General features: G+C 45.7%; 1 protein-coding gene across 3 annotated transcripts in view; it reads left to right on the forward strand.

Annotated features, from left to right (window-relative positions):
• The window catches only part of PRRC2C (proline rich coiled-coil 2C), a 1,200,196-nt gene that overhangs the window by 109,063 nt on the left and 1,065,924 nt on the right, over positions 1-25,209 (forward strand). For 2 of the 3 annotated variants that reach the window (XM_086955980.1, XM_086955997.1), the window contains exon 4: positions 14,752-14,894. In XM_086955980.1, coding sequence (XP_086812106.1) covers positions 14,752-14,894 — 143 coding nt within the window. The remainder of the gene's footprint in view (positions 1-14,751; positions 14,895-25,209) is intronic. The other variant, XM_086955989.1, reaches the window with a different exon arrangement.

Genomic DNA, 25,209 nt, shown 5'->3' on the forward strand with positions numbered 1-25,209 from the left:
TCCGTGCTCAGCTCAGCCTGCTGCCTGCCAAGATTGACTATAATCTTCGAGTTATCTGTTTTCCTCCCCGAAGATACATTCCAGCCTGCTAGCTTCAGTAAACATCCTTCCTCAGCTACAGGGCTAAAGGGCCGACCTGTCTTTATGCAAGTAATTCATAGCCTCTGTTGCCATGCTTCCATGGAAGGCCCCATGCCCCCACGCTTCTCATACAGACACTCAGGCGCTTATACACGCACTCACAGCAAGTATAGAATAGCTTCTGCTCTAGAGACCTTTCTGCCCAGATAGCTTAGTTCCTAAACATCAGATATCAGATATGATAGAAGCACAAGTTGATCTGACATGCCAGACTTCTGTCTCTTTCCGCCAGTGTAAATGTCAAGTCCCCTGCACCCCGTCTATCACACGTCATGCAGCTGCGCGCGCATCCAAGCTTCCGATTTCTGCTGACATTGCAACATTCTGTTAGCACCACCCCTTGGTGCCACCCACTTGCGTCACCTATCAGTGACGTTTCTAGCACACACCCTAGTTCACGCCTAGTTTACGCCTCTTGATGATGTACTAGCACCACGTGTATACTGTTATCTTGTCTTCTCTCAGCTGTTACGCCTCTTACATTGAACATTATGATGTAAATCAAGTATATAAGCTATGTATTGTCAATAAACGACGGCGCGCTCATCTATCCCTTCTGACATCCTGTGTGGTGGTCAGAACATGATATCCTGATTCCTTTATGAGGAATAAAACCCTTAGAAACTCTTACACCACGGACTCTGTTTTCCTTCATTTCGATTGAGTTATTATTGATTAAGTACTTATCTGCATAGAAATTAAGAGAGTAAATTAATTATTTACATCATTTTGGCGCCCGAATAGGGACCCCTCCCCCACCTCACGCGCCGGAAGGTGCGTTGCAATCCGTGTCCCCTGCCATCAGTTAGACGGACCACACGTGTACTGGCAGGATTTCCTGCATCCCCCTCTGACACACGGAGGTGACGAAGACTGCGATCAGTGCCCAGACGAGGCGGTGAGGAGTGCGGAGGATCCCGACCAGAGCCCAGCCGAAGGAAGCAAGGTCCGAGGTGTGAAGAGGCCCACCAGTTTTCCGAAGTTTTCCGAAGTTTTCCGAAGTTCCGAGTCGAGTCCAGTCGAGTTTTCCGAGGCCTTCTGTTTTCCGTGCTTCCCGGTGAGTACCATTGCTGGGTCGTATCTAGACGGGTTTGGGTACGCAAGTCCGGTCTGCACTGTTTTTAGGCAGTGTATCTGTACTGTTTAGCAGTATATAAAGTATTCCGAATTTCTGCACTGTTACAGCAGTGTATCTGTATCGTTGAGCGGTACATTCAGAGTAGGGGGAAGTTAGCTATGTCTTTAAATGTTTCATGTGATTAATGTCGTGGTATGAATGTGATTGTTTTTGTGCATTATTGTGTTTTTTTGTTTAAATAGTTACAGGCGAAATTAAGTATTAAGGATCAAGCATTTCAGTATCAAGTAGGCACAATGCCGTTTTTTAACAAATTAAAGCAGATAGGAACTAGGAAAGGGATGTTAGAGGAAGAGATTCCAATCCCCCCTAGGGACACTCCAGGTAATTTCATGTATAATAAGCATGGCATAGACGCCATCTTGTATCTAGAGTTATGGACAGATTATACCAAGCACCTAGAGGAAAGATACCGATGGCCAGTTAACGGAACATGGGATGCCGAGTGCATCATAAAGGTAGAAGAAATATTACGGAAAAAGAAAGCTAGACAATCTCAGAAAGACGCCATAGAATTTTGGCGTAAGGAATCACGTAAGCGTGCTGATAGAGCACTCCGTAGAGAAGACAGGCTTAAAGAATCAGAAAAGGCCCAAGAAAACGAATTAGTTACTGAGGGAATTCGAGTAAAAGTAGAACAAATAGATCGTATCCAAAATGGCAAAGTGAACAACATGTATCTTTTGGCCGATGGTACCCCTGACGCCATTTCAGAAATACCGAAAAATTTGCCGTCACCATTAGTTCCAACTAAAGTAATGCATAAGACTACTAAAGACATATTCCTAAATTCATATCTCGAAGATGTAGCGCCAGCTTACACCAATCTGCCTGTTCGTGCCCTGCCTACTGACAGGGCCGGGGGTGGTACTGCCCCCCAAGATCACTCTCAGCCGACACCGAAAAAGACTAGTTCCGTTCCGCCAGCTCCGCCACTTCCCTCACCTAAAACTGATCTGCCGAAACCACTTCAATCAGATCCTACTAAAAGACAAATTCAGATACTGACTACACACAGAGATAATGCCCAAGTTTCCGCTTCAGGAGGTGCGACCGCGGGTCTCCAGACCCCGCCACCGACTCACAGATTAAATCTCAGAGGTATGCAGAGTCCTCTTACGCACAGATCCCCCCGTTCTTCTAATTCATCCCGTCTTGATGCACTAAAAGAAAATATGTCAGTTTGTAGATATGATCCAGAACCTGGACAGGACGACTTAATGATATTAGCGTCTTTACGGTTAAGATCTGCTACTGATAGTTTGTTATGTTATGCAGGAATGAAGGAGCGCCTAGATAGAATATATGAGTTCGTTCAAACGGGAAAGGACCCCGACAGTATTAAGGATGCCCTGGAGAAACAGAAAGTTAACATGCAAGCACTGATACTACGATTTTTCATAAATTGTCTAATAAGAGAACGAGACAGGCCCGGAACAGATCAGAGTGAATTAGATGCATTGAACAAGTGGGGTCAAAATATAGCTGATGGAAAACATGACAGACAAAATTGCATAGAGGCCATGTATAAAAAGATTAAGAAAGCAGTGATAGCAGTACACGAGAAAGAGAAAGAAAAGGCTCCCTCCGAGGAGGAAGAAGAATCTGAAGAACTAGAACCGACTACAAGCACTATAGCATATGTAGGTAAGGGAACTTATCTTAGGAAGGGTATCCGTCCAGAAAGCAAGAGAGTTTTCTTCTCTGCCTTAACGAATCCGAATTCTGCTGAGCATCAGTTCCAGGAAACTGATAAACGGCTTCGAGATCGAGTGGGGTACCATGTACTCAATTCTATGGATGAACAAGAATTAGCCCGATCAGCGGTATCATGGGCCGAAAATGCAGACATATATAATGATGACACCGTAGCACAGACATTTCTGAACCTCTCCCCCGACGAACAGAAATTAGCAGGGGTATATATGATTCAGCACCTTCTCATTAAGTACAGAAAACATTATTCCGATCCAGGTCCCTTACATGAGACACTAGAAGCACTACTGATGGATAGATGGAGAGGCCTAAGCACTAAATTAGTTCAAATAATTCTAGAACAACGACGCAGATATGATACCTTTGTAAGTCCTGAATATGTCCCCGCCCCACCTCCAGAAAGGAAAATGTACCATATGCAGTGCGGGGGTGGTATTGAAAGTCAGAACCCCTTACGAGAAGTACACCCTGTTATGGGTGAGGACAAGGTTTTGAAACGCGTGTATGTGCACACGCCTCTGACTAAATTAGAACTGTTAGAAATGAAGAAATTAGTACCATGCCATGATAAAGACCCTGCAGGTTTCCATAGAGAGCTTAAAGACATGTTATTAATGGGGGACTACACATATGATGATATCATGAAAATGTTGAAAGTATTATTGCCTACGGGTATATTCGAGAAATTAAAGGAAAAGGAATGGGAGGTGGGAGACACAAAGATTGCCTGGGCAGAAATAGAAGACGAAGAGAAAAAACGGGTTCCAGGGTTAGGCCTTGGGGACAAAACTAAAGCATTACCAGGTTTGATAGTACAGGTCCTGCCCAGATTATTGACAACTAGAAAGGAGGATTGGGATGCAATCTCGTCCTGTAAACAGAAACATGATGAAGATACTAGCGACTTTTATTCAAGATTCGAGAAATGTTTTATTATCAATAGTGGCCTCCAGCCAAGTAGCGAGTCGTACCCACATCTTTTTGTATCAAAGTTAGTCGAGAATTCCCTACCGTTAGTTAAAAATAGAGTGTATAAAGTCGAGAGTACATGGCAAGCAAATACGCCATCCCAGATGTTACAAATGTTACAATATCACCAGAATAGAATTAGGGAAGAACAAGATCAGGAACAGAAGCGCATGAAAGACACGAAAATGAAAATGTTAGTAGCCCAGACGGTCCCATCCGACAGTCACAGGAAAGGTACGACCCAGACAAGTCACGCTGCAGCTCCTGTTAAAGGGACATGCAATTATTGCAAGCAGCCAGGTCACTACGTACACGAATGTGCAGTTCTGAAACATAACATAGCGACAGGTAAAACTAAAGAGAGACCGCATCCGCCTAGACAAGACCATAACCAGCATCAGTCTACACAGAATACACAGCCCATGCATGCATCTGCACAGACAGCACAGACCGTAGCAGTACCACAGCCACAGCCCATTGCTGCAACTCAGCAAGTCTCACAACAGATGTACCAGTATGCCCAGTCTGCTTACCCCGAATATTCCCGATATACATGAAACAGCCTAGAGAGGGAAGGTGGCTTGCCTCTTATCGAGATTCCTGTAGATCAAGAAGGTCCTTATGTACACAGTCAAGTATTGGGGAAAGATAGAAAGTTTTTAATTGACACAGGGGCAAGTCGCACTACAATAAGTCATGACGAAGTTCCAGGGGCACCCCTCTCAGGCTCACAAAATGTTTCCCTTGGTTTTTCAGGACAACCTATTGTAAATGAAGTATCAGAACCAGTTCCCCTGGCTGTGGGTCCATTATCACGCGTTACAGACCTGTTGCTAACAAAATCATGTCCGGAAAATCTGTTAGGAATTAAAACACTGAAGGCTCTAGGAGCTATAATATGCTGCTCCCCGGAGGGGGTTAGACTCTTTCTGCGGGATTTCAAGGGTCATTACGTCCTTCGTGAGTTTGACGTCAGATTGAAAAATGTACCTGATTACTTGTGGGCAAAAGGCCCAACTGATGTAGGATGTATGCACATTACACCATACCGCGTTACCCTCAAGGCAGGTGTTGTATTACCCAGAATCAGACAATACAAGTTACCACCCGATGCTGTAGCGGCTTTACTGAAAATCATTGAAGAGCTCATTGCCCAAGGAGTGGTCGTCGAGACCGACTCCAATATCTGTAACTCACCCATCATTCCGATTCTTAAACGTACTGATCCCAATGCACCGCCAGTATATCGGCTGGTGATTGATCTTCGAGAATTGAATAAATGCATTATCCCACAGTATCCTGTGGTCCCCGATATATCATCTCTCTTGACTGCTATTGATTCAGAAGCAACGTTCTTTACTGTAATTGATCTCAAGAACGCCTTCTTCAGCGTGCCTATTGATCCAGAGAGCCAATATCTCTTCGGATTCTGTTTAAATGGACGCAGTTTCAAATTTTCGCGCGCACCTCAAGGATTCACAGAAAGCCCCAGCATCTATAGTCAAGCACTGAAAAGACAACTAGATTGTATTCAAATGCCAGTTAACACCGCTTTACTACAATACGTCGATGATCTGCTGATCACCGCACGAAGTGAGCCCGAATGTGAAAAAGCATCACTGACAGTTTTACATTTCCTGGCCGACAAGGGACACAAGGTGTCTCCTTCGAAGCTACAATTCTGTGTTCAGCAAGTTGTGTACTTGGGTCACTTGCTGTCCAAAGTGGGGAGACAGCTCACTCCCGATCGCATTCAGTTAATTGTGAACATGCCGCAACCCAAGACACAAAAGGAAGTGCGGGCCTTCATAGGCCTCACCTCGTACTGCAGACAATGGATTCCCCAGTATGCATTTCTAGCTAAACCACTCATCCAGTTAACGACACAGGAGGCAGCGACTTCGACTGTCCTCCCTTGGACTCAGGAACACACACAAGCTTTTGAAGAATTAAAGAAAGTTTTATGCCAAGCACCAGTTTTAGCGACACCATGTTACAGCAAACCGTTTACACTTTTTGTTACAGAACGTGATGGCACAGCGTTGTCTGTCCTCACTCAAGACCAAGCAGGTTCACATAAGCCTTGTGCTTATTTTTCTAGTACATTGGATTCAGTAGCTCAAGCACTCCCTGCGTGCTTAAAGTCAGTAGCAGCAACAGCGTTAGCAATAAGACAAAGTGATTCAATTGTTTTAGGTCATCAGTTAACAGTTCAAGTACCACATTCTGTAGAGGTTTTGTTAAACAGAACCCAGACTCAACACTTAACTATAGCACGACTGACAGGTTATGAATTAACACTATTCCAGCCACACATAGAAATCAGACGTTGCAGCATCCTGAACCCAGCAACACTGTTACCTACAGTTATGACAGATCCAGCTCCGCATGATTGTATAGAAATAATTAATGCAGTAACTAAGCCTAGACGAGACTTAACAGATGTCCCATTGACAAATCCAGACCTGACACTTTATGTGGATGGTTCATGCATGAGAACAAGTACAGGAGAATTAGTGGCCGCGTACGCCGTGACCACTGAAACTGAAATTAAAGAAACACATCGTATTGACACACTGTCTGCTCAAGCGGCAGAGCTCATCGCTCTGACTCGAGCCTGTATTCTAGCCAAGAACAGAAATGTTAACATATACACAGATTCCCGCTATGCCTTCGGAGTTGTACACGACTTCGGAGTCCTCTGGCAAGAACGAGGTTTTCTGACTTCCCATGGGGCCAAGATCCAACATGGCCCCCTCATTCAAGCACTGTTAGAAGCAATACATTTGCCCTCGGGCATATCAGTCATGAAGTGTAAGGCACATACTAAAGTCACAGATTCTGTTTCCCAGGGTAACGACCTGGCAGACCAGACAGCAAAACATACAGCACTGACTCACACCCAGACTACTGATGTGACAAAGACAATAGTCCAGACCCAGTGTATGGCAGTTAGAGATCCCGCCCTAGATGTAATTGATATCCAGACACATGCTACTCCAGAGGAGATAAAGAAATGGACTGAACTAGGAGGGATTCAGACAGATCAAGGTTGGGTGACGAAGGGAAAATCTATATGGTTTCTCCCCGACTCAATGGTTCAAGTCATGATAAATACAGCACATAGTCCTGCCCATCTTGGAGAGAAAGCCATGTTAGACAGTTTACAGAATCTCTGGTACAACAAACACTTACGAGCAGCAGCAAAACAGAAAGTGCGTACTTGCATGATCTGTTGTCAGTTCAATCCAGGTAAAAGTGTCCCTGTTGAGCAAGGTGGATTTCATCCTCCCGATCACCCTTTTGAAGTCCTCCAGATGGATTATATCCAGATGAATAGCTGTAGAGGATTTAAGTATGTCCTTGTAATTGTTTGTGCTCTGTCCCGCTGGACCGAAGCATACCCAGTCCCAGACTACACTGCTCCGACCACTGCCAGACAGTTGGTTCGTGAATTCTTCCCACGGTACGGTTTGCCCCGTGTCGTGTATTCAGATAACGGACAGCCGTTCTCGTCCGAGCTGATGAGACAAGTTTCCCTCTTGCTAGGATATCAGTGGAGGTTCCACTGTGTCCGACATCCCGAAGCAGCTGGCCTTGTAGAAAGGCATAATCAGACACTAAAAATCCGTCTTGCCAAGATCTGTCAGGAAAAAGGGGTCGACTGGATAGTCGCCCTGCCCGTGGCACTATTCTACATGAGAATGGTCGCCCACTCGAGATCAGGGCTATCCCCGTACGAAGTGGTCTTTGGCAGACCGCCGAATATGTGGGGGACGCCCGTTCCGAAAAAGATCACTGATATTGATTGTAACATGTTGACAGATTACCTTGCCTCCTTGATGTCTGCACTCCAATCATGTCGTTCACAGGTTGCCGCAGCCTTCCCTGACAACACCGATGTAAAGGCGCATGAGGTCCGTCCAGGGGACCTGGTACTCGTCCGGAATTTCGACCGGAAAAGTCCGCTGGAGCCCCGCTGGAAGTCTCCAAAGACCGTTCTGCTTACCACCAGGACCGCCGTGAAAATCGAGGGGAGAAAGGGGTGGGTCCACACGAGTCACATCAAACTATGCAATGAACTAAAAAAACGGACTGAAACAGGACTCTGACTCGTCCACCCCCACCAAAGACTGTGTTGAAGCACAAGACGTTACTGTGCCTAAAAGAGAAAAGACTCCTCAAGAACTTTACCGTATGAAGCTTCGATCTAGCAAGTCAGACAGTTTAATTGTTTAAGTCCTCCCCTAGGTGAATCGGTTAAATAGTTTCTGACATGTATCCCCTAGATCGAGTTAGAGAGAGAGAGGAAAAGAGAAGAACATATTGCAAATCACTTCGTAGCCACTGCATAGTGACACTAATAATCATGTTTATTCTGAGTATTCTAATTATTATTGCCAGCATTCTGCTTCCTATGTACTGGCCTATTTTCAGGCGTGAACAATCTGCTTACAATGTCTCTGCTGAACACACTTTTAGTGAACTTCCCGCACATGAACTCTCTTACAGACTTGCGCTGCGCAACAATACATTCATTAGTATGTTACACCATTCCCATCAGACAAATAATGCTACAGACTGTTGGATATGTGGCCGACTCCCTCCCTACCAGAATTACAAGGGAGCTCTGCCTCTCTTTCCGTACCCATTCACTCACAATGGCTCCTGTGGAGCATGGTTTAAAATAATTAATTCTTTAGATCCTGATATTGCTGTTTTCGATGGGGGCTGGGTTTGGGGAAACTTGAACTTAGTCCTGCTCAACGTCTGTTATCCTGATAAAGAGGGACTTCCCACTCGAATAGGAACTGATCTAGAAAATGAAGTATATGGATTAGGTAATTACACAATTAGCCTTATGATCCTCACTGTTGAATCTGAAACTGCTCCAGTTCTGCCCCATATGTTAGTACTACCAGTCACAGGTGAATTATGTGTTAGCAAGAAAGGTTCAGTACACGTAGGTCATAGTAAATGCACTACTGTGGTCGAGTTCAGTGACCATGGTAAATCGTCCTTTAAAGCTATCAGTCATTCCTACTTTGTTTGTGGTCATACCGCATACATACGTTTGCCTCCAGATTGGGATGGTACCTGTTACATTGCCTTCCTCCTGCCACCTGTTTTTCTAGCTCCCCCTGATTACCATAGAAATACGAATCTAGCACCGAATAGACCCAAAAGAGATATTCCCCTTGTCGACTACACAGAAACGGCATGGGAACAGTACACTGATTTCAATAAAGGATTCTTTTTCTTCCTAGGGCCTGTCCAAAACAGTAAATTAATACGCAGATTAACGAGAACACTCGAAGCAGTAGTGAACGAAACTGCCTCCGCTCTAGGTAACTTAACAGAGGAGCAGTCTGCTATACGGACTGTTGTCCTTCAAAATCGCCTTGTGATTGACGTCATCTTGGCAGATAGAGGTGGAGCCTGTAAGGTCATCGGGTCAAGTTGCTGTGTTTTCATTCCACAAAACGCACCATCTGTCTATCAAGCTATCACCCGTTTACATAAAATTGCAAATCAGATACATCAGAATCCAGGCACCTGGACTTGGTCCGGTTGGTTCTGGACTACGTTAACAGCTTGGGGATGGAAGATCTTATCCTTCCTAGGCATTGGCCTTGTTATAGTATTCAGTTGTTGCCTGTGCCTGCAGTGTGGGCCAGCGATATGTGGACTGTGTGCCACATCCTGCATTGAGCATTCCAGTTGCCTCTCAAACAGTCAAAGAAAGAAAGACGAACATATAATGTTACAAGAACAAACTGATCGATTTATGAGGATCGATATATCATGAAGGGTCCGTAGGGAACAAGGAGGGAATGAGGTAATATAAATTTTATGGTCATGTTGTGTTCCCTAGCGAGTACCCCACCGACTCCATGTACGAGTTAAAAGTGCATGTAACTTCCCTCCTGTACCAGCTATGAAGACGCAAATACATTTGCGTCCAACGTTAACTTGTCCTCTTTCAGACCCACCATGAATGGGTTTGATGGTCCGTTCCTAAGTATGCTATGCCAACGTCTTTTTGAAGTGTACTCCTACGTTTTTCAGCCTGGCTGAAAGTAGGCCCTGAATCTCTGCCACCGAGCCTCTTTTCTGGCTTCTGACTGCGAGGGCCTCTGCCCAAGCAGCCCCCGTACCCGTGAACTCTGACTTACTTCTAGCGCGGCCCTCCGTGCTCAGCTCAGCCTGCTGCCTGCCAAGATTGACTATAATCTTCGAGTTATCTGTTTTCCTCCCCGAAGATACATTCCAGCCTGCTAGCTTCAGTAAACATCCTTCCTCAGCTACAGGGCTAAAGGGCCGACCTGTCTTTATGCAAGTAATTCATAGCCTCTGTTGCCATGCTTCCATGGAAGGCCCCATGCCCCCACGCTTCTCATACAGACACTCAGGCGCTTATACACGCACTCACAGCAAGTATAGAATAGCTTCTGCTCTAGAGACCTTTCTGCCCAGATAGCTTAGTTCCTAAACATCAGATATCAGATATGATAGAAGCACAAGTTGATCTGACATGCCAGACTTCTGTCTCTTTCCGCCAGTGTAAATGTCAAGTCCCCTGCACCCCGTCTATCACACGTCATGCAGCTGCGCGCGCATCCAAGCTTCCGATTTCTGCTGACATTGCAACATTCTGTTAGCACCACCCCTTGGTGCCACCCACTTGCGTCACCTATCAGTGACGTTTCTAGCACACACCCTAGTTCACGCCTAGTTTACGCCTCTTGATGATGTACTAGCACCACGTGTATACTGTTATCTTGTCTTCTCTCAGCTGTTACGCCTCTTACATTGAACATTATGATGTAAATCAAGTATATAAGCTATGTATTGTCAATAAACGACGGCGCGCTCATCTATCCCTTCTGACATCCTGTGTGGTGGTCAGAACATGATATCCTGATTCCTTTATGAGGAATAAAACCCTTAGAAACTCTTACACCACGGACTCTGTTTTCCTTCATTTCGATTGAGTTATTATTGATTAAGTACTTATCTGCATAGAAATTAAGAGAGTAAATTAATTATTTACATCAACTCTCTCTAGATCTCCGGAGGGTTTTGAAATTTTACCTGGCTAAAACTCTTCCACTTAAGAAGTCTGATCGGTTCTTTGTTAATTATGGGTCAACTAATACCGGTCTGTCGGCTTCAAAAAGATCTATTTCAAGATCGATCGTCTCCTGTATAGCTCTGTCTTGCCAATTAGCTGACAAAGCTTTGCAGGGCAAACCTCACGCACACTCTACTAGAGGGAAAGCTTCTACTACACCTCTCCTTTGCAACATTCCAATATCTGAGATTTGTAAGGCGGCTACATGGGGTTCAGCACATACCTTTACGCGCCATTATTGCCTAGATACAGATGCACAGGCCGATGCCCAAGTGGGACAGGCCTCTTTAAGTAATTTGTTTGCATAACTGCATTATAAATGTGATGTTGATTCATGTTTTTGCTGTATACTTGATTGCTCGCCCGCAAGACTTTGCGTATGGTTTTGCTAATCTATTCATAGATTATGACTATGGATAAGTATCCACTAGATGAGAAGGATTAGTTACTTACCTGTAATCCTAGTTCTCATCCAGGGGTATACTCATCAAAGTCATAAGCGACCCACCCACCTCCCCGGACGAGCATTACTGCAAAGTTATGGTATGTTACTTACGGATTTACTCAGGTGTTTATGCACCTCCAAAAAGAACTGACCTAACTGCCATCTGTGGTGCATCATGGGAGCAGGGGGTCGCCTACAGGTCTTAAAGGTACGGTACCCCTACTCTAATGCCTTAAAGGCAAGGTGTCGGTGCTGCAGGCTACTGGCAAATGCCTGCAATTGTTTTTCTATGGCAATAATGCATTGTTGTATGGCAAATGTTTACTGCTCTCTTTCTTCCTTAGGGGATGGGAGAGTATAGGTGCTACTATGCAAACCTATGTCCTTTCAACATCTTTACATTTTAAAAATATTTTCGGCTGCATGTATGTTTTCACATATGCATATATGTGTATATATATGTATTTTCTAAATGCTCTGGGATCCCGCACATGGGTAGGGATTATTCATAGATTATGACTTTAAATATACCCCTAGATAAGAACTAGGATTACAGGTAAGTAACTAATCCTTCACGCGCACACATTCTCCTTCCTGTTTCAGGTTTCCCATAACTTCATGAGACAAACTACTAAAATGTAACAGTTGGTGCTGTTGGGGAGGATTGGACCTCTGGGCTCCCTCCACCTGATTAGCGGTCATTAATAGAAGTGGATGGGCTGCTTATAGTTGAACTGTTTTTCTGTTTTGTCGGTTGCTACCTTGGAATACAGGTCTGTTATCATTTCCTACAGAGAACTCCCAGCTTGATGTCTGGGAATAATCCAAACTTCTAACCTAAATATAGCAGTGCTGAGAATGTAACTCTGTGAACTCTAAATTGGTATTTTTTCCTACCTTTGGTTTATCCACAGCAGTCACGTTTGTTGTATGTGAGCAAGGGCCTAAGCTCTTATGGCCTTCTACATTTGCAATCCTTCCAGCATTTTAAGGTTGGAACAATAATGGCACACAAGTATTATCCTGCCAGAGTGCACCATTAGGCATACTTCTTCCCGGTCTGTCTCGCTTCCTTTCTCTTCTGAGTTTGAGAGCTTGCTTCTGGGATTGATGCGCAAATGACTCCTTTTCATGTGAAGCCTGTTAAGCATTCTACCAGATAATAGTACCAAGGTATGCTTTGCGATCGAGTCTTCATTACTAATTCTAAAATAAAAATCTTTGTGTGTTTTTATAGTCCTGGAACACTTTTTACAGACTCCAATTACAAAAAGTCTCTATAAATGGTATTGTTGCAGTCCAGCAGAGTGGCAGTCCTTCAGCAGCACAGCAGTCCTTCCTCTTGGCAGAGTATCCACAGGTCCAGAAGTGCGCGGAGTTGGTAGGGTCAGAAGTCCAGTTCTTATACACAGTGGTGCCTTTGAAGTGGGAGAGACTTCAGTGAGGGGCTTTGAAGTACACAGAGGTCCTTCCTTTCCTGGCTCCCAAGTCACTACAGGGGATTAAGAAGTTCTTTGTGTGGTGACAGGACACAGCCCATTCAGGTGTAAGTGTGAGATTGTGCCCTGTTTCACCCTCCCATCCTGCTCAGGATAGCCATCCGGATGCTGATGGCCCATCATTCACACTTAAGCTCCCTAGTGTGGCTGTCAACAGGGAATGCACAAGGCCCATCTGTCACATATTCCAGGAGACAGACAGCAGGAACACAGAGCATAAGGGCAGAAAAAAGCTACCTTTCTAAAAGTAGCATTTTTATAGTTGTAATTATAAATCCAAATTTAACAGTAAAAAGCATTAATTACAAAACCATATGCACCAATCCTGACATTTTCTAATCATGAATTATTCTAATTAGATGTAATAAGAAATCACCAATGTTACCCTATTAAGGGGTAGGCCTCAAAGTAGTGAAAAATGAATTTGGACATGTAAAGCTAAAAAGTATATATCATGCCTTTTTACTTACACCTTACCCCGCCCTATGGGCTACACCTAGGGCCTACCTTCAGTGTGACTTGTATGTAATAAAAGTGGAGTTTAAGGATTGACAAGGGGTTTTAAATGCCAATTTCACAAGATCGTATAACTGCACACACAGGCTCTGCAGCGGCAGGCCGACTACCTGTTTAAATGGCTACTTAAGTGGGTCGCACAGTCAGTGAGGCAGGCACACTAGTAGCATTTAATTTGCAAGCCCTTGGCACATATAGTTGTATTTTCTAGGGAATTATAGGTAAATTAAATGTCATTTACGGTTAGGCCAATGTTACCATGTTTTAAGCAGAGAGCACATGCACTTTAGCACTGGTTAGCAGTGGTAAAGTGCCCAGACTCCTAAAGCCCAAAAAAACGAATTCAGCAAAATGGACAGGAGGAAGGTAAACAGTTGGAGGTGACCCTGCAGAAAGGGCCATTTCAACAGTATCTTGGTAGAAGTGTGGTTGTAATCATGGATTCATCCTCAGTACTGTATACTGCTATTGAAAACTGATATGGGCAAGATCTGTGCAAAGGGACATTGGACAATTCTGATAATTGCAGAGCGGATTGATTGTTAATAAGGGTCTCTTTGAATTTCAGCTCCATCTAACAACTTGGTATTCGTATGGCAGGTGTGCAGAAAATTCCAAAGCAGGACATGCTTTGATTTGAGGATAAGCTAGGCAATTTGTGTTACTGCAGGAGAAGTACATATCTCTGAATGTACTCTCGCCCCTCCAACAAAGTCTGCAACACCTTTCCATGCCTGCTTTAGCACTGATGCATTTAACTAAGCCACAGCCTTATGACTTTCTGAATGAATATTTGTAAAACAGTAGTTGAAAGTTGCAATTTACCCTTTTTATCCCCTTGGATTAGTGGTCTTGTACAACTAAATGGGAAGGCAGTTTAGAAATAGTCTTCATGTATCTACTAAAGTGATAAATTATATAGCAAACTTTCCATAAAAAAACCTGGTGTAGGCAGTCTTATTTTTGCAGCTTGTACAGTAGTGTTTTCTGTCTTCCTTATTTGTCATTGTATTCTAAAGTAATGGCAACCTGTGAATGCTCCTGTGTTCAGGCTGCTCTGTTTTTCGAATGCAGTCTGTATACATTTGTGATTGATGACATTCACTGAATGAAAGCAGAACAATCGAACTCCAGTTTACATTGGGTATATACAGAATCTGGTTCATGATTTGCTTTTCCCCTTTTCTTCTAGACTGACAGAGGCACCACCTTCACCTCCACCGCCACCTCCACCATCACCACCACCGCCACCAAAACCCCTCCTCCCCGTTCCACCAGAGGTACCTGCTGTTCCTAAATCGTGGGCCAGTACCAAGCCAGGTGGGAAAGGAGATGGTAAGAGTTACTTAGCTGCAGAACCTTTTGTTTGCACATAGCGTGAACTTTGGCGCAAACAGTATGGACATTTGTAGAACACTTGCTCTCGAGTACTGAAAACCGGTGTTGCTCTCGAGTACTAAAAACCGGTGTTGCTCTCGAGTACTAAAAACCGGTGTTAATCTTAAATTCTAAAAAACAAAAAACAAATTATTTGATTTCATCACGTAAGAGTGATACTTTCTTTAGGATGTTCCTACACTTCAAAACTACAACAAAGAAAAATTCACCTTGGATGGCAGGGTCTTGCCCATGTGTCACTCCCAAAATCAATTTTGCACTCCCTGTCACAAGTGGTCAGTTTCAACCCTTTTTCATAGCTTATGCTCCGCAGCTGTAAGATTTGTTAATATTGCAGTTACAGATTCATTCGTTACAAAAAAAAGTAACTTCAATTGAATTGGGGTACCCCAGAAGAAAAATGGCTACCAAACAAAATTTATTTTAGGGAATATTGTACCATTTGAATTGTTCAACATCATCCATAGTCTGCACCGCCCATCCAGGTTTAGCTCCTCTTAGGAGCTTCAATGAAAGTGAAAAATACTTGTCAGGAGATTGCCTCCTTCAAAATAAAACTGCTGTACATGTAGATTGAAAAGAGACTGCATCGACTGCATTGCTATGAGGCGCACTGTCAACAGTTAAACACACGGGTGATAAATTCTGTACTGCTTTGTCAGAGTTCAATCACACTTTGTGTCCTTGAAGCTTTTACTTCTGTTGCAGAAAACACATCAGCAACTGGCTTTATTGGAGGGTTTCAGCTGTGAATTTCTGCGAGTCACAAGTGACTGAAACAGGCTGGTCATTTTATGGTGTGGCATCTATCCAATTTGAGAGTCCTACCTTAGGATCAGAGGTAGCCGTAGGTATGCTTTTGCACTAATGGCATAACTTCAAGATAGGAGCAGACCGAGGTAGCATAGGCACAATAGATTTTATATTTGGAGGGTATCCAGAAATGGAACCATGTTGTGAACAAACTGAGGCAGGTTTTAACTTAGTTTACTGAAGCTACTCTTGTTTTCTGTGCCCAAAACAAATAGGCCGTTAAGGCCAAAGACATTAAGGAAAAAAAATCCTAGAGGCATCTGGTTAAAAATTCCAAAAGAGATCGCTGTGCTTTTTAATTGAAACATATGAAGTGCTTTTTGCCACTGAAATGTGGCAAAAAGTTTGGTAGAAAAGATTAGGCATTCCAGATAAATGTCAAAAATGGTGATTGAGCTTGAGCTGAGACATCAATGCTGCCTTTGATTCCCTTCCTGAACTCATGCCCGATGAAAAAAGTGTGCAAATGCTTTCTACTCGAGCAAAAATTATGTTGACTCTTTTTCTGCTGTTATTGGGGTTCCAACTTGAGACAGAAAAATCTTGCTACTTCAAGCATTAAATCCCTCATGACACAAGTGGTGCTATTAATCTATATTTGCAACTGTACTTTACTAGCGGATTAAATGCCAGTGACTGCAAAAGCAGTCGCTCCAAGGGCACTGTTAAATCTTAAACCTGCTCCTCTGGAATCATACATATAATATTTAGTTATTTCTTACATTGAACTTGACATCCAATAAGGGGCCACCACCAGATCATTAAGTAATTGAAGTCTGTGTCTGCTCAGCATTTAGGAACTCCCCAATCCTTATTTGCTGTGATGATTTGAAAAGGGAGTGTAGTTCCTAGTTTCCCACTAGGCCCTGCGCATTGGAATAACATAAACAGTAGTATCGACGTAGAAGTGCGGATCTTCCAGGCCTCCACTGACTATGCTAAACTTAATTGGGTGTGTAACCAACTAGCTCAGAGGTCACTGGAAACTTTCTTCTCTGCATAGGAAGTGATCAGCTTCCCTGGCACAGACAAGAAAGGATTCAGCTTTCCAACAACCGTGCAACATGACAACTTTGCTCATCAGATTAAGAGTCAATCTCTAGGGTTGTGTGAAACAATAGACATATATTTCACTCAGTCAGGTTAGTGCAGTTTACTTTCACAATATGTAGAGAATAGAGAGACGGGCGTTTGTCAATAAAAGGTTAACATTTATTGAACAGTCTTTCTTCTCGTACAAGAGAAATGAATTGCCACAATTGCAAGACTTGTTATTAAAAAGTACGTACAGTAAGATAAGTATTGCGAAATAATACTGTAAAAGCATTGATATGGTTTCTTAGCCATACAATGGTTTAAAAGTAATAAAACATATATACAGTCATACATTAGGCTAAAATACTCAACTGGTGCTTCTAACTACGCCTACCCCAGTGTACCTGACCTAAGCCTAATACTTGGGAGGGGAGTAAGTAAGTAGCTTTAAGTTAAGTTGGTTTTGCCAAGGTTTGCTTCAAGAATTCTCTCTAAGGGTTTAGTCAACACCATACCTCTGGAATAGAATGATGGAGGTCTGGTATCTCCTTCAGGGGAAACTCGGTATCCCAGTCACCCGCGAGGGCAGACTAGAAACGCTGGAGCTGGATTTCTCTGCACGAGAAAGGCAGCGTCTCTCTTTAGCGCGTCAAGGAGAAGGAGGGGGGGACAGCGTCCGCGGGCAGCTTGGCATCTGCTGGGCTCTTCGCAGAGGGACGGCTGTTCAGCTCCTAGTTACACCACACCATCGTTCGCGCTTTAGCAGCGATAATGGTATCAGCAGCTTCAGGCGACGGGCAGCAGGCTGCAGCAACAGGGTGCTAGCTTCAGACCGCTAGCAACAGGCAGGCGACAACAGCCTACACAACAGCGATGGGACACCAGCAATTGCTTAAGGCAACGTTGGTAATATTTATACCTGACAGGTGCCTGGTTTGACGTAAGTTTGCTGGACATAAGACGTCAATTAAAGATGTCACTAGGAAGTGAGAGCTATCAGTTGCTCATTAGAGTTCCATTACTAATCAAAACACAGCAAGCGGGGATTTCCAGGTTTGCTGAGTTTTTATCTTGTTGAAGAACTCGGAGTGTTAATCTAGGAATATCAGATAGTGACTTCTGCTCTGTCATTGCACTAATTGGTTGCAAAGGAAGTGGCAGAGAACTATGCTGGAATGTGGCTCTGTTCGTGTGAGGCCAGAGATGACTTTCTGAATATCGCACTTGAACGGTTATGCCAATATAGGGAATAAATGGATTTATAGCCGAATAGGGGCATAAGGTCACAGTATCGATCAGGAACCTAGATAAACACGCAACAGGAGGACAATGAAGACCACATCAAATATTTGAACACAAATATGAGCAACAGGTGTAATTAGGGGCATTAAATGTAGCTGAAATGCTAGCATGCAAAATTCCATGTAATCCAGAGGTGCTCTTCTGGCCTTAGTTGTTTTACCGTGGTTATTTTGATATGCATAAATGTATATTACAGCTCAATGCTGGAAAGATAGATTCTTTCTTTGTGCAACCATTCAAATATCTGGTCAACTGAATGGTGGCTAAAGGAACTGGGTCTAGTACCTTACTCCGAACCCAAAGTAAAGAATCTCTGCATTTAGGTGGATGAAAAGCTGTCTTTCGTCAGGAAAGTGTTTTGGACTTAGTGCTAAGGGCTTGATGGTGGTAGGGCTTGACTACTGTAATGTCTTGTTTCTTGGAGGAGCACAGAACAGGATCAACCCTGCAGAATGCTGCGGCCCGGCTCATACTGAATCTTCCCAAGGCGTGCGTCAGTGGAGGCTGTGCTCAAGCAGCTTTACTGGCTCCAAGTAAGAGACAGTTCTGTAGTAGGGGATCTCTGTGTATAGTCATAATCTAGTGAATAGTCCCGCCCATGTGCGTGGACCCCGGAGCAATCAAAAATCTCTTAAAATGTCGTCTTTGCAGTCCTGCATAGACACTTAAGAGAAAATCAAGACAAATAATGCAGCCGACCACTTCATCTAAACAGTGAAAAGGATAGCCAGCAATGTCAGGTTTTACACATGTTACCAAGTTTCCTTCAAAGAGAACTCCCCTTCACCAAAATCCATGAAATGATAGCGATGAGTTGGACAGAAAAGCCCCCCTACTCTGCCATTATGTGTCTGGAAAAGGGATACCGTGCCTTTAAGGAACTCTCCAGAGACCCTCTGTATCCCAGGATGCAAAGCCAAAGTCCTTTTACTTTTAGTTCTTTTTTCCGGCTCCTGATAGCAGGACCCTGGAGCATTGAGCTCTCCTTTTTTGGGTATTTCTTCAATATTTGGCACTTTTCAAGTCGTTTGGGGTCTTCCTCTTGCTGTGTTTTTTTGCCAGTTTTGTCCACTGTTTCTGTAGAATATGCCAGCTTTATTCGACAAGTGCCTTGAGTGTGCCAGGAAGAATGATAAATCTGACCCCACAGAGTATGCATACTCGGTCTCCCTCCCATGTCCCTGAAGCCTGTGAGATTTGTCAATCCTTCTCCAGGAGGACCCTGCGTGACGGGAGAAGATTAGTCTCCAAGGCCTGGATCAGAGCAGACATTAAGAACCAGGTGGGTCTGGGCATGGAGGGACTGTCATCGTCCTCTGCCCGTGCTTCGGCCTCTGGTGGGCTCCCCAGTCAAGAAAAGGCCGAGAAAAGGCACCGGTCCTCGTCAACGTCGATGGCTTCGAGAGGAAGGACTTTGAGACCTCAGACGAGGTTGACGTCGAGGACTTCACCTGCGTCGACATCTCATCGATGTCTAGATGAGTCCAGAAGGCACCGGCGCTCGTCGTCGAGGCAACACCGCCGTTTAGGTTGACTCGACATCCAGGAAAGACAAGTCGACGTCCAGGAGTTCCTAGATGTCTTAAAGATCGACCTCAAGAAGCAGAAAGGCGAAGAGATCGACGTCGAGGAAGGAAAAGTCGACGTCGAAGAGGCGTTGAAGGGCCAGGACGGTGTTCTCTGCCTCAGTAGTCAGCCTGTCTTCTGCATTGACTAGTCCCCGGTCGTGGCGGTACCGACGCTCGGCTGCAAAGAGGTCTGCCTCCAGGGCACCCTATTCAAGACCTGCACAGAAGAAGAGAGGGGTTAGGTCTTCGGAATCAGAGTATTCTCGGACTTATTGGCCTTCTAGCCCCAGGACACCTACGCCTTCACCAGTGGCTCCGCCATTGCTTCAGAGGAAGCCTCCTCCGCTACCTCCTTTGCCTCCTCCGTCTTCTCCACCTCCGTCTCCTCCTCCACTTCCACAACTGCCTCCTCCATCTCTGCCGCACCTTCCGTCACCGCCTATGAGGCCTTGATAGCCTAGGACTCCGGTTCTGCCTCCGCAGCTCCCGCCTCCTGTACTGCCAGTGGATTGCCCGAGGTCTAGATCACGGTACAGAGGGAGACCTCGATCACGGAGTGACCGTCTGTCTTCGACACCGTCCCGTCATCGGAGGGATAGGTCACGGTCCCGTCATATGGACTCTTCTGATGGATACATCTGCCAGTGGATTCCTCACCTTGTGAATATCCCCCTGCGTCAGCAATGTTTGGAAAATTGTTTTGTAGCACGCCGGCGTGGACGACGTCATTGGAGCACGGCATCGCGCGCAACTCCGTCTGTCACCGACTTCTTATTAGGCCTACGTCAGCGTGATGACATCAGATCCCTTTTTTCCGCGACGTCGACGCTAACAGTTTCTTGGGATCTTCTGTGTTACAGATAGTAACTTTGTTGCTATTGTGTCTTTCTTTGTATCTGTTGGAGTTGCTGTCTTCCGTTGATGTCATCGAAGACCGGCTTTAAGCAGTGCGGTTCATGTGCCAGGATGATGTCTATTACCGATCCTCATGGTGACTGCTTATGGTGTCTGTGTTCTGATTACGACGTCAAGGGCTGTCGTTCCTGTTCAAAGATGAATCCGAAGGCTCTTCGAGAACGTGAGACGAAACTCCTTCTTGCCAAGATAAAGGGTAAGGATGCCAAGACTTCGAGGTCAAGATCAAGACGTCTGAGGTCGAAGGCGAGGTAGAGGTCCTGATTGGAGTCTGCTTCAAAGTCTTCTTCGGGTCATGCTTCGGGTTCATCGAAGAAGAAACATAAAAGGAAGAAGCACAGTTCGAGACACCCGGCAGGTAGTCTGACTTGAAGAAGTAGTCTTCTCGAAGACGTCATAAGGATACGTTGTCTCCCTCTCCAGCTTGTAAGCCTGAGGGTGAAGCCTCGCCTTTGCAGTCTCGAGAGCCAACTCCGAATCCCGGATCTAATCAGTCTCTGGATCCGTACCAGTCTTCGGTACATGATGAAGAGGAAGTTGAAGTTACTCAGGGTTCGGCGACTCCGGTGCATCAACCCGAGGAGCAGGAGTCGTTGAATCCGGTACAGCCTCCTCAGGAGCAGCCAGTGGGTTCGGACCCTGAGATTCCTGGTCCAGGTCAGGACCCTTAGCATTTTCTTAACGCCATGTATGGCGTTTATGCGAGAGCAACGTATCCCTCTAGTGCACCGGCTGGTCCCATGGGTCCATTGTCATTTACCTGGTTGTGCCTCAAGCTTATGCTTCGGCGCCTTTTCTACCATTTATGCCGACGCCGATTCCACCTAGGCATAGCTCGGCGCCACAGAGGTCGTAGACTCCCCTCACGGCTTTGCCGGCTCCGGAGCAAAGTCATGATCTAAATCCAGGTTAGACGCTGGTTCCAGCTTCCCATACTCCAGCTGTTCCAGCTCCTCATTCGACGCCGGCCCAGACTCCATCTGAGTCGTTACCGAATCCGGCGACATCGGTTCGGTATGAATGGTCGAGGCCTAGAGCTCAGCGCCTTATGGAGGAAAAGGATTATGAGGAGCCTGAGGTAGAGGAAGGTGAACTTCAGGATCAAGATGACTTCTTTGAAGATCTGCATGATGCAAGTCGTCTGGAGCTTTCACCGGAATGGGGGTTACCTACGGTATCTGATGCTCCTTCTAGGGTTGTGGTTCCCCACCATGTAGTGATTAAGAAGGCTGCAGATCTTTTGAATCTAACTTTACCATCTGTGGAGGTCAAGTCAAGTCAGAATTTATATAGCGCACTACATACCCAGAGGGTCTCAAGGCGCTTGAGGGAGGGGGGGAGGTTTACCTATCGAATATCCAGGTTTTAAGCCGTTTTCTGAAGGCTAGGTAGTTTTGGGTAATGCGGAGGTGGATGGGAAGGGAGTTCCAGGTTTTGGCCGCTAAGTAGGAGAAGGATCTTCCGCCCCCATGGTGGCTTTGTGGATGCGCGGCACAGCGGCGAGGGCTTGGTTGGACGAACGCAGTTGGCGGGTGGGAGTGTAGAAGGAAAGGCGCGTGTTGAGGCAATTAGGTCCAAGTTCGTAGAGGGCTTTGTGTGCGTGGGTGAGGAGGCGGAACGTTATTCTTTTGTTGACGGGGAGCCAGTGAAGGTCTTTCAGGTGGCCGGAGATGTGGTCTGTGCGGGGGATGTCTAGTATAAGTCTGGCTGAGGCGTTTTGGATGCGTTGGAGTTTTTTCAGCAGTATTGCGGTGGTGCCGGCATAAACGGTGTTTCCGTAGTCCAGACGGCTTGTAACCAGTGCGTGGGTGACCGTTTTTCTTGTTTCGGTGGGGATCCAGCGAAATGTTTTTTTGAGCATGCGTAGGATGTTGAAGCATGACGAGGAGACGGCGTTGATTTGTCTGGTCATCGAAAGAGAGGAGTCCAGGATGATGCCCAGGTTCCGTGCGTGGTCCGTCGGTATGGGAGCTTTTCCTAGGGCAGTTGGCCACCAAGAGTCGTCCCAGGCGGAAGGGGATGCACCTAAGATGAGGACTTCCGTATTGTCCGAGTTCAGTTTCAGATGGCTGTGCTTCATCCACTCGGCTACTTCTTTCATCCCTTCATGGAGGTTGGTTTTGGCGGTGGTTGGGTCTTTGAGTGAGAGGATCAGTTGAGTGTCATCAGCGTAGGAGATGATGTTGAGGTTGTGCTGATGTGCGATGGTTGCGAGGGGGCTCATGTAGACGTTGAAGAGGGTAGGGCTGAGAGAAGATCCCTGTGGTACGCCGCAGATGACTCCATCCTTACTCAGGTACTCCATTCTCCGTCATCTGTGGTTGAGCCAACTCTTCCATTTACTGAGGCTCTTACTGAACCTATATTGGAAGTCTGGAATAGGCCTCTTACTGCTCCTGCGGTGTCAAGATCAGTTGCTAGACGCTTTAGAGTGGCATCCTGAGTTCTTGTCCTCCCATCCTTTACCGGAAAGTTTGGTTGTTCAGGCTGCTTGCTCGAAGAGATCGGCAGGTGCTTTTCCCCAGGTTCCTGGAGATAAGGAATCTAAAAAGCAGGATCAGAATGCTAAGTGTTTTCGTCAGCTAGTATGGCTCTGAAATCGACAAATTCTACTTGTCTGTTGGGCAGATATGCTCATGATTTGATGGACACAGTTAAGCAGCTATCATCCAAGCTTCCTGAGGAGAATAGGAAGAACTTTAATGGGGTGGTGTCTGACACGCAGGCTGCAGCTCGTCAGGTTATACAGAGTGGCAATACTGCAGATTTAGTGGCTTGGATCATGGAGTCTTCAATCGCCACTAGAAGAGCTGCTTGGTTAAAGACTTCAGAATTTTCAGCTGATGTTCAGGCTACTCTGATGGAATTACCTTTTGATGGCACTGGCCTTTTCGGGAAGAAAGCGGATACCGCTTTGGAAAGGTTTAAAGATAGCAGAGCGACAGCAAGGTCTTTGGGCTTACAGACAAGAGGCTCTTTCGCTAAGAAGTACAGGGGTTTTGGAAGATCTACTTTTCGTTCCAATAAGCAGAACCAGCAGCAGCAGCAAAATCCTTTGTACAAGTCCTATAGACGTAGACAAAGGGGTCGTACTTGTGGACGTCAAGCCTCCTCCTCTACTTCCTCCTCCTACCCACCTACAACAGCAAAGCAGCCCTAGATCCACCATTCCTGATCATGCAGGTCCTGTAGGGGGTCGGATTACTTATTTTCTACGGGATTGGGAATCGGTTATATCCGATCTTTGGGTTCTCAATCTCGTAGAGAATGGGTATGTTCTTCCCTTTCGGGAGTTACCTCCCAATTACCCTCCTTGCCAAGGTTTTTGCTCGGAGGACCACCTGTTGCTCTTGCAGGAAGACGTCCTGGCACTGTTCAGGAAAGGTGCGATAGAGGTGGTTCTGGAGCAGAAGAGGGGTCAGGGGTCCTACTCCCGGTATTTCCTGATCCCCAAGAAGGATGGCAGACTTCGTCCAATCCTGGACCTCAGGATTTTGAACCTCTATCTCAAACAGGAGAAGTTCAAGATGCTCACTGTTGCGCAGGTTCTTCAAGCACTGATGGAAGAAGACTGGATGGTGTCGATCGACTTACAGGATGCTTATTTCCACATCCCCCATCCTGAAGTTGCACAGGACGTGTCTGTTTTACGGTTGGGTCGCAACACTACCAGTTTGCGGTCCTTCCGTTTGGACTTACTACTGCGCCTCGAGTCTTTACCAAGGTGATGGCTGTGGTGGCTGCACATCTCAGAAGGTCAGGGAATCCTGTATTCCCTTATCTGGACGATTGGCTATCAAAGCAGAATCTCCAGAGATAGTGCTCCATCATCTGCAAGAGAACTCAGTTGTTGCACAGTTTGGGTTTTTCGATAAATGTACCCAAATCTCACCTGGTGACCTCCCAGCGCAACCTGTTTATAGGTGCGGTACTGGACACAACTGTGTCGTGCATTCCCTCCTCCTCAAAGGATTCACGACATACAGGAACTGATTCTTTTATTTCACAATGGAGCGGTTGTTCCAGTCCTGAAGGTCCTTAGTCTACTCGGTCTGATGGCTTCCTGCATTCTGTTGGTCAACCATGCACGCTGGCACATGAGGGCACTCCAGTGGTGCCTCCGCAGGCAGTGGTATCCACACAGCGGAGATCTCAGGTAGTCAGTGAGGATCTCCAGAAAAACTGCAGCGGATCGGTCTTGGTGGAGCATGGAAGGCAATCTGTCACAAGGAAAGCCCTTTCATCTGCCTCTATCGGTGGCCATAGTGATAACGGATGCATCCACTCTAGAGTGGGGTGCTCATCTGGGGGATCTGGAGGTCAAGGGTCTTTGGTCTCCAGAGGAAAGGTTGCTTCACATCCACCTTCTAGAGTTGCGGGCCATACGTTTAGCACTCAAGGCCTTCCTCTCTTCCCTTCGCGGTCAGTCAGTTCAAGTCCTGACGGACCACACGACCGCGATGTGGTACATCAACAAGCAGGGAGGAGTAGGGTCGGAGTGTCTCTGCAAAGAGGCTCTGCAGCTCTGGTCCTGGGTTCAGGATCATCAGATTTGTCTGATGGCAAATAATCTGGCCGGAGTTCTGAACGTTCGTGCAGACGTTCTCAGTCGGCAGTTC

This window comes from Lissotriton vulgaris, chromosome 1_1 (assembly GCF_964263255.1).
Source record: "Lissotriton vulgaris chromosome 1_1, aLisVul1.2, whole genome shotgun sequence".
Lineage (NCBI taxonomy): Eukaryota > Metazoa > Chordata > Amphibia > Caudata > Salamandridae > Lissotriton > Lissotriton vulgaris.